Raw genomic sequence first — 10,406 nt, 5'->3', positions numbered from 1 at the left:
GCCATGAAATTTGGTACAGACATTCATGTGAGGATGAATTGTAATAATCTTTGATCATGTTTTATGCCCTGCTTTGTGTTTAGTGCTAATTAGTCACTGTGACATCACCCACTGGTTTGAGGACTGCCGTTTTGAAGCCTTGAGTTCTGTGTTTTGGCCGTCGCCTTTTTTTATTTTTTGCAACCAGAAGTGGTTGGACAACCGAACACTGAATAAGACAGTTTTAGGCGACCAAAATGTTACATTTAACTTTTATGAACTGAAAAACACACTGTGAAATGGTTAAAGTTGGAAGACCGGACAACGCCGTGGTAGTGACCTGTCAATCACAAGGTAGCCACTCTCTAAAGCATACCCTGCTTTATGGTCTATTTGACTCTAAATAGGACCATCATTTACTAAATGATTGAGACCATAAACTCATGTTTACAATGTTTACTGAAGTAAATCAAGTGAGAAGTAGGCTCATTTTCTCATAGACTTCTATACAATCTGACTTCTTTTTGCAACCAGAGGAGTCGCCCCCTGCTGGCTATTAGAAAGAATGCAAGTTTAAGGCACTTCAGCATTGACTTCACTTTCCAAACCTAGAGGTAGCCCACTGTGCTGAACTCATATGTTGAACATAGTAAACATTATACCAGCTAAAAATTAGCATTTTAGAATGCTGGTGATAGCATTAAGCTAAAAGCATTGCAGTGCCTGAGTACAGCCTCACAGAGCTGCTATCGAGAACACACAAACCAGGAAAGTGACCTTATTGAGCAACAGCCATAAAAGCCATTTATTACCCTTTACAGCATGCTAAACAGCTTCCTAGATCCAAGCAAACTGTACACGGCGAGGAAAAGCTCTACGTGGACTGAAGTTCGTCCTTAACAACAAAATGCTTTACTTGGAGGTGAAGGGAAGGTGTTGTAGTTAGAGAACAAAGAATAACCAGGCTGATGTCGTTGCTGCTGGGCTCGGTGTGGCTGCTGTTGGCCTTCTCTCTGCTGTTCACCCCTGTGTCTGTCGGAGCTTGTTTAGCTCAGGAGTTTAGCTGCTCCCAGGGGTTTTGTGTGCCTGAGGACTATGTGTGTGACTTCACTGACAACTGTGGAGATGGCATCGACGAGGAAGACTGTGAGTAAAGCAGGAAAATATAGTATAAAACAAACTATACCTGATATAAATTTACAGATCTGAATCAAAATAACAGTTTAACAGTGGCTTGGACACATAAAGTACTAAAAACATTATTGATAACTCCACAGTTTTCAGTATAGCATACCCAATACCATGGCAGCCAAAAAATACAAGAAGTTTCCGTGAGGATATTCAATTCTTTACAAATCTTAAAATATGAAGAAATATAAATGTAATTCTTGGTTGCATCATTGCTGATCCTGCCTGGCATACCTCTGAAAATACTGTACAGTATTATCACTAATTCTTTAAAGTCCCTCGTTGCACATTTGGCCATAAAGTCGAATAAGATTAAGACGAGTTGCTGAATCTTTATTGTGCGTAGAACCCACAGCTTAATTCCAATACACAGATTAATGGCAAACTATATTTCAGGGTGAAACACAAAAGAGCATAAGTATTTTTTTGTTGTTGCAGGCTCTAGGTATAAGAGGTGTAACTTTGAGGAGGGATTCTGTGACCTGATCCAGAGCTCAGAAATGCTCTCTGGATGGACCAGAACAACTGATGTCCCGGGACTCAAACAAGACCACACGGACAACACATCAGGTAGGAGCATCAATCATATGGGACATACTGTTGACATCACAATCTTTACCTTATACTGTATCTGATTTATTCATATTTATCCTCTCCTTTAGCACATTTCCTGTACCTTTTACCTGTCAGTGGAAACAGAACCACCGCGGACTTGAACAGTCCCGTCTTCATGCCCAGTCAGACTTGCCAGGTAGCAAAACTCCTCTGTTGGCATGCGCACAAAACCATCAACAACTCCATTACAACAACTGGTGATATCTTCCTTGTGTTTTCATCTAACAGATGAGTTTCTACCATTATGTTGGAGCAAAACATGGAGATCTTCAGGTCTTGGTCCAGACTCTCATACCGGGTCAGAGCACAGAGGTGTGGAAACACTCAGATGGACCACAGATGGAAATATGGCAGCGGACAGTGATTAAATTTTCCAGCAATCACAGTTTTCAGGTCTGTAACATTCACAATTTACTATAATAGAGTTTTATATTGCTGTTTAATATTGTAAAGTATATAAAATACTTAATTGAAAATCAATCAGTCTAGTTATATTACTTTAGGCCCCAAAGTTCTCCCCCTGTGTTAGCGTGGGTTTTCTCCGGATTCTCCGGCTTCCTCCCGCAGTCCAAAGACATGTAGGTTAGGTTAATTTTTTACCCTAACTTGCCCGTAGGTGTGAATGTGAGAGTGAATAGTAGTATATGATAGTCTGGCGACCTGTCCAGGGAGTACCCCGCCTTCGCCCAATATCAGCTGGGATCGACTCCATGTTGCTCCATATTTGCTGGACGTATAATTTAGCAACTGTTTGCCAACATATTGATATTTTTATTGCATGTTAAAGATGCTAAATATGTTATCCTGATCCTTAATATAGAAGCAAATAACTATTTGGTATGTAAAGGTAAAGAGGAGTAATATCTACCTGAGCAGAAAATGAAGTTGCTCTCCCTTTGTGTGTGTTGTAATCAGAGCTTCTTTGTGCTTTGTTGACATAGCCGGGCCGGGCCTTTGTCAGCACTGTTGCTGTTGTCTTCACTGTTAGCGCTGTTAGCACCGTTAGTCGCCATGTTGCGAGGCGTGCGGAGGCAAAAGAAATGCTCCCAATCTCGCATTTAGCACTTTTATGATACACCATGTAAGATATTAACTATAAGTTTCCATGAGACCGATGAAGTCATCACAGCAGAAACGAGCTGCACAACAGGAGCCGTTTGTGTGCAGTGAGGTGGTATTGACCCAACTGGACCCTTCAGAGGCCATCTGGAGTCCTATGAAGCCTGCTGTTAGTGTCCTTCCTACAGTATCTCCTCAGACAATGTCAGTGTGTCACCCTTCTCCTCCTCTCTGCTTTCACCATCTGTCACTGACTTCATCCACATCAGTTGGCAGTTAACATGGTAAAGAGAGGTCAACTCTCTGCCCACATTCACTTTCCCCTCCATTAAGCTACTTCCTGTTTTTAAAAGGCAGCTGAATTAATTGTTTTTTTATTTACCACGGTGAGTTCGGGCGATTTCAATTTCACTCAGTTCGCTTAATGATCTGCACTTTTTCACCTGCTTAAATATCCCCAGGGTTTTGCAGTTGTTCTCTAATTGTGTTGTAGAAAACAATTTACTTTGGACACCTTTATTAAGATTTACATGCACACATATACACTGTACATTTGTCCTAAAACTTGAAACAAAAACACAGAAAATGTAATCTATGATGTGTTTGTAGAGCTGCTTCTACTGAGAATAACTAAGTGACTGTGGATAAAGATACCCTGAGAGTGAGGGCACTTTGTCTGGATAAGATAAATCCGCCTGGGAAATCCTGAATAAACAGTTATACATTTATACACTCATTGCTATCATCCCATAGATTTTATTGTATTACTTTTATGGCCTCAAAGTCCAGTTTTAGGAAACAAGGAAATACCAGCTGAAAAGTATAACCAATGAAAATTGTGTATTTGAGGGGGCATTTTCCATCACCCATGATGACACACTCCACCATACGTTTAGATCAGTCGTAAATGATGGGTTATAAAACTCCACTGGTTTAGATAAAGCTTTTCTGTGGACTTTGATCAGTGCAGTTTGGATATTATGAGTCAGAGAAAACACGATGTTTATAGCTAGCTAGCATTGTGGCTCTGGAGATGGCAGTATCTGCCTGTAACTGTAACTATTTCAACAACTATCAGAGAGATTGTCATGGGATTTGGTACAGACATTCATGTCAGAATGAATTGTAATAACTTTAGTGACCTGCTGTCTTTTTATCTAGAGTCATTATCAGGTCAAAATTTCAATTTGTCCAATAATGGCATTAGCCGCTAGGATGGCTATGGTCTTGTTTTCCTAGGAGTGTCAGTTTTAACACACACATGCAGACACATACGTCACATACTGTACTACCTATGGGCTACCTCTGGGTCTGAGAAGTGAAGCCAATGCTGAAGTGCCTTAAACTTGATTTCTTTTTAATAGCCAGCAGGGGGCGACTCCTCTGTTTGCAAAAAGAAGTTTGATTGTACAGAAGTCTATGAGAAAATGACCCTACCTCTCACTTGATTTATTACCTCAGTAAACATTGTAAACATGAGTTTATGGTCTCAATCGCTAGTTTCAAGTCTTATTCAATACAGCATGATGTTCATTTAGTAAATTATGGTCCCATTTAGAGTCAAATAGACCATAAAGCAGGGGATGCTTTACGGCGTGGCTGCCTCGTGATTGACAGGTCCCTCTCACAGGCATTTTCTGGTCTGGGAGTTGTTCTTGTTTTTGTCTTACAACTTTAACTCTTTCACAGTGTGTTTTCAGTTCATGAAAGTTAATATTAACACTTTTGGTTGCCTAAAAATGTCTTATTCAGTGTTTGGTTGTACTTAGCTCCACCCTCTCGTGTCACTTCTGGTTGCAAAAAACAAGATGACGTTGGTCAAAATGAACTCTAAACTTCGAAACGGCAGTCCACAAACCAATGGGTGATGTCACTGTGACTACGTCCACTGTTCTTATATACAGTCAATGCATACGACATGCAAATGCACTATAGCACAGCACACACATACTGAGTGTGCACACAGGCCAGGATACATAAAGACAAACAGACTATGTAGAAAGGTAATAAAAAGAGGCTGACGATGTTTTCTGTGTATCTACCAGGTGGTGATTCGAGGGCAACTTTCCGCTGACAGCAATGCCTCCAAGGTCCTGGCCGTCGATGACCTATCCTTCAGTCCTGGCTGTGAGACTGAGCCTGGTACTGCCACCATTAATAACATCTCACCACACAGACGGGACAAGTTCAGACCTTGACATTTTTAAAATATCGCCACACATAAACAGACCACCACAAACCTGTTTTGAATACTGATAACAGGGGGAAGACACTAATAGATGGGATTCATAAGAGAATGACTGAATCATTAGAATAGTGCTTACTACGCGGTTTCCTGCACTGAACATGGAGCAGTCAGTGCCACAATGTATGGGTTTATTTATGTCTGCTATAGTGTGCTGCCTGCAGCTCAGTGATGAATATGATACAGCTTAACATCTTGGCTGGGAACGTTTGACAAAGTACTGTCCTCTTGGCATTTTGGACGGCATTTTTACATGTCGCCTTGGTGATATACAGGCATTTCAGCTGGAAGCACAAACTATAGCATCTTTACAGCTGCTATACTTCATCGAATATAGGATGATGTTCCTGCTTTCTGCCTGTAAAACAAGAGTTGAGCTTTATTGATTGTCTCATGTTGACTCTGACCTGTGGCCTTCAGCTTTTTTAGGTCTCTGGTGGAGCATCAAGGCCAGAGTGGACAGTTGCACTAGATGCAGAATTAATGTTAGATGTCAATGGTCTGAGCTTAAGCACTGCAGTTTTTAAGGGTGTTATGGGCATATGCTGAGCTTGAATTGCAAAGAAGGATTTTTACAGAATATATAAATTTAAAAAAAATCCTACTTCCTCATTCATTAATGACAAGGGAAGCTCTGCTGTCTAACCTAGATGATTTATTTAAGATAGATTACATATTTATTGTTCGTAGCAAGAGTGCTACAGGTTTTCCTTACTTTTTAATCAAACATGAGACTGAAATTGCCAGTTTGTCCGCTACAATATGTTACATAAGATCACAACGAGCTGCCTCCTTTGGTTCCTATCCTTGGCAACATGTTGAGTCTCCAACTGAAGTTCAAGGTATGCTATGCAGGATATTCCTGACAAACTCTGTACAGACTCGTACAAAAATAATCCGGAATATTTTTAGCAGCAGCGTGTCCAACAAGGCACAAGACCAAGGCAAGTGCAAGACTTAAAAAAAGTGGTCTGGATACCAGACTTGAGTACTGCAGCTCTGTTTGAAACCCCCTACAACCCTGTGATACTTTTCCCCCTCTGCATCTGATAGAGTGGGGGATCTTTGATTCTTTCTAGAAGTAAATGCAGTTTAATGACCCCATGTAATTGTCAGCATGGCTCATCCCATGTTCAAAAAGTTAGTTATTGCAGAAATCTTAAATTAGAAACCATTTAAAGACTGATTTTCAATAGTCAGCCAAAAGCCATTTAATAAAATGGACAATTTTTCACTTTATGTTTCCAATACTCCTCACAAGCACAGTGAAATTGAGTTAATTTAAGAGCCGGGGTCTCGGACGTACTATTGATAAAAATATCAGAACTTTTTTTATTACTTCACATTTGAGTCTAATCTTCCATTACACAGCTAATGTACTTGCTCTTCTCTGGACGCAGCTGAGCTCATCTATATTAATCCACCATGATCTCCCATGAGTGCTCTTTAATGATAAAATCACTTGATAGGAGTTGGCGATAACGGCCGTAGCTCTTTGTATCTGGTGGGTCTACATCTGCTTTGATAGCTCTTGGTTATCAAAGTGTCTCTTGTAACTGAACACTGTAATATCCATTGTATTAATCTTTCATATCTTATTCCTGTGGCAGAGACCAGTTTACCTCCTCCTCCTGTCTGCCCTTCCTCGTTGTTTTCCTGTGGCAGTGGGGAGTGCATCGAGGAGAGCAAAGTGTGTGACTTCACCCCACATTGTCCCCACGGAGAGGACGAAGCCAGCTGCCGTAAGAAATTATCTTTTAAATTGACAAACATCATATGTGTGATTCATGGCGCAATTGAAACGGGATCAAGGAAATATTTGTCTCTCGCCATTGACTACCATTCATATATTTTCCAAAATAAGGTCCCATTGTGGTCCACTGGAAGGGGCGGGACTTCACCTCTCTAGCCAGTCAGAGTGGTTGTTCAATCAAAACGCTTCGTCATTGAATTTGTGAACAAAATCTGGCAACATAGTTGCAAAATGAATGCAAAATAAACCCAGGACCCAAGAGTGAATTGATTTATAAACTCTTAATTGTATTGTCAGTTGCCGAAATGCACCTTGGGAGATGTGGTTTTACAGCAAAAGTTTGAAAGTTTAGATTGAAAATGTATTCTTGACCTCGGAAACAGGAGTTGACACAAGAATCTCACCACATGGTCCATCAGTAGCTTTTCTGGAGCTTCCAGTCAGTATCACACTGAATATTTAACTTTCAGTCATAACTTTATTTAAATACCTTTTTATCTCTCTACTCATTCAGCCTCTCAGTGTGACTTCGAGGGTGGTTCTTGCGGCTGGTACGAACTTACCCTTGGCGATGGCTTTGACTGGCTCAGGGGCTCTTCTGTGGAGGTGTCTCCAGACTACCACCCACCCCCTCTGGACCACTCGACAAACAGCACTGAGGGTAAAGAAACAAACACACCACACATGTTCAGTAGCAATGCTGCCATCTGCAATATGCAGTCGCCATCACCAATCACTGGAATAAGAATAGAAATATGATATGCCGATAATATGATTTCACTGTGTCACCCCAGACAGTGTTTGGTCAGAAATAACTGGCAAAAGATAATATTATCTAGAGATCTAATCAAGGTTACGTGGAAGGAAAGAAAATCCCTTGTCTGTGTGTTTTTGAGAGATAAGCACTTCATGGAGAAATGCTTTCTCAGCCATCTGAATAATAGAAAGAAAATCGACATATGCTGTACCCATCCTGCATATTAACACCCCATCATTCACTGGAATACACAATACTATGCTGGTCTCTCCTAGGTTTATCTTCAACAACATGTTACAACATCATATCTTTATACTCAGGCTCTTCTCCACAACAAACCTCCAGAAAACGTTTAACTCTTCGGATGGCTTTATGGATTTAAAAAAGGAATCTTGTTGTGAATTGACTTGATAACATTATGCAGATTTCTTTTTGAGCAACACCATCTGTTGTTTTGTTATGTACATTGTGTGAACACATGCTGTGAAAAGATGCTCCATTATGTTCAGATTTGGAGATGGTGCAGCCGGCAGTGAGCTGAAGTCCCTGTTATGTTTCTGGGAAGCTTCTTCAAGCTTTGACACATATCCTGGTGGGAGCGTCTGTTTGAAGGTTTAGAAAATATGACTGACCATTCGAAGATTCAAAACAATGTGCAGGTATGTGGTGGTGTTCACACTGTGTTTATTTGGCAGTTAGGCACCTTATCGGAGCCAAGAAAACTGTCCAACTCCAACACACCATCACCTCATACTGTGCATACCGAGCCAAAGTACAGTAACTATCTCTGTGCTGCTGTAACATGTGCATTTCCCCACAGGGATCAATAAAGTATTATCTTATCTTATCTACATATGTATTAATGTATTATGTCTGTATCAATATAAATATACAGGCGTACTGTATATATGTATACTATATAGATACTGTATAAAGTATATATGAAGAGTGGATGGACAGGCAGATGCTTAGCAACAAAGAACTAACATTACATTTAACCCTTATGAGCTAAGGATTAAATTACTGTTATGTAGCTTCTATGGCAGTACGTTTTAGGTAGAATAATCAGCTTAAAAAGGCATAAAGTCTAAGCATTACAACCTGTGTTGTGTGTGCAGTTTGCTGAAAATGTTAAAACCAACCTTGTTTATAAGGAGGTGCATCTTCACGTTGTGTGCATTAGTGTAACCCAGCATGGTTCGATGAGTTGTGTGAAATGAAATGGCACGTCACTGCTGCACCGAGCAGCCATTTGAACATTTGCACCCCGACTGCAGCCATTGCCTTCTGACCTGTCTCATCAACAAGACGCTGTTGGCATGGCGATCGCAGTCGCCAGGATATGTTTTGTTTATCTTCTTAATATACTCATTGACATTGTTGTGCACAATAACCCCAGAGGGAGAGACATTTCTAACGGGATGAAATTGACCCATCTGGCATTAACAATAATGAGCAAAGGCGTTTAGTCAAATAGTCTGCCTGCATCCGTAACAGTTAAGCTTTTTCAAAAATGATTCACCGTCTGGCAGAACAAGTAGTTTGCAGCAATGTGGGTGTGTGTGTGTGTGTAATAAAGTAGACGCTGATATGGTTTGAACAGTAATTGTCGTCTCACTCTCTGCAGGACACTTCATGTTTATTATGAAGAACAGTAGCAGTCTTTTTCCGAGGGCTATTCTCAGAGGACCCTGGTTCAAACAGTCGGCCTCCGAGTGTACCATGACCTTCTGGTGAGACTCACGCTGTAGCTTCCTTTATAAAGTTGTTCAACATGACTCGTTATCATAACCAGAATCTGTAGATCCACCTGGAATTTCAAACTTTTTTCCATTTGCTGTCTCTCTTCCTCTTGATCTTTTTCCCTTTCCTCCAACCAGCATTTCACCTGTCTCAGCTCTGCGCTCTCAGCATCTCTTATTTCACAGTCAAACACAATGAGAAGATGCGCATCTGAATCTATCATGTTTTGACAGCTTTATGGCCCCTAAAAGTTTATGTCAAATGACAGATTTTATTTTTCCACTGGATGATTGGACGGGTATTCCTGGCAGAGAAGGGCTGGAGGTTTATAAATTTCATTTTTTTTCTGCAGACTAATCAAAAGCCCTCATGTATTATATCCTGCAAGCATATGCATTATCACAAGAGGAATCTGTGATTTATGGTAGCAGGTGTGAGGAAATTATTTCAAAAGTATAATTTAACACATTGCTGTGTTGGAATATTATTGCCAGTAAAATGTTGGCTTCCATATCTCCCTCATCTCCTTCAGGCATTATAACTCAGGTATGTCCGTGGGGGCTGCAGACATGCTCCTTCGAATCAATGGATACCAAAACAACACTATCATATGGAGGACTTTGTACGACCAGGGAGCCCGTTGGAACCAGGTCACCGTCCAGCTGGGACGCATCACCCAGCCCTTCCAGATCGCTCTGGCTAAGATTAGCCTCGGTGTGTTTGACGGGGTCTCCGCCTTGGATGATGTCACCTTCAAGAACTGTTCAATGCCCCCTGCAGTGGTGGAGTGCCCAGCGCAAACACATTTCCACTGCGTGCATACCAAGGCATGTGTGGAGCACTTGCAGCTGTGCGACCTTGTGGATGACTGTGGGGATGGATCAGACGAGGAGGGATGTTGTGAGTGTCTCAAATATTCAGTAGTGGAAGAAATACTCAAATCCTTTACTTAAGAGGAACTCCACCGGTTTTACACATCAAAGTCTGTTGTCAGGTCTTGAGTGCTACTGCATACGTGAAAAAAGTAAGCCTTTTGTGGCTCCAGAACAAAATAAAATGCCTCGAGT

The 10,406-nt window shown here is 41.0% G+C and overlaps 1 protein-coding gene across 4 annotated transcripts in view; it reads left to right on the top strand.

The window, feature by feature from the left end:
- The first annotated feature begins 815 nt into the window (after positions 1–815).
- malrd1 (MAM and LDL receptor class A domain containing 1) overlaps positions 816–10,406 on the top strand; it is a 56,866-nt gene continuing 47,275 nt past the window's right edge. For all 4 annotated transcript variants that reach the window (XM_074622685.1, XM_074622683.1, XM_074622684.1 and 1 more), the window contains exons 1-9: positions 816–1,125; positions 1,606–1,737; positions 1,830–1,918; positions 2,011–2,175; positions 4,887–4,983; positions 6,697–6,828; positions 7,354–7,500; positions 9,224–9,329; positions 9,872–10,239. In XM_074622685.1, the coding sequence (XP_074478786.1) occupies positions 948–1,125; positions 1,606–1,737; positions 1,830–1,918; positions 2,011–2,175; positions 4,887–4,983; positions 6,697–6,828; positions 7,354–7,500; positions 9,224–9,329; positions 9,872–10,239 (1,414 nt within the window). In that variant the 5' untranslated portion in view covers positions 816–947. The remainder of the gene's footprint in view (positions 1,126–1,605; positions 1,738–1,829; positions 1,919–2,010; positions 2,176–4,886; positions 4,984–6,696; positions 6,829–7,353; positions 7,501–9,223; positions 9,330–9,871; positions 10,240–10,406) is intronic.

This window comes from Sebastes fasciatus, chromosome 21 (assembly GCF_043250625.1).
Source record: "Sebastes fasciatus isolate fSebFas1 chromosome 21, fSebFas1.pri, whole genome shotgun sequence".
In the NCBI taxonomy this organism is placed as follows: domain Eukaryota; kingdom Metazoa; phylum Chordata; class Actinopteri; order Perciformes; family Sebastidae; genus Sebastes; species Sebastes fasciatus.
This window is presented reverse-complemented; position numbering and strand designations above follow the sequence as displayed.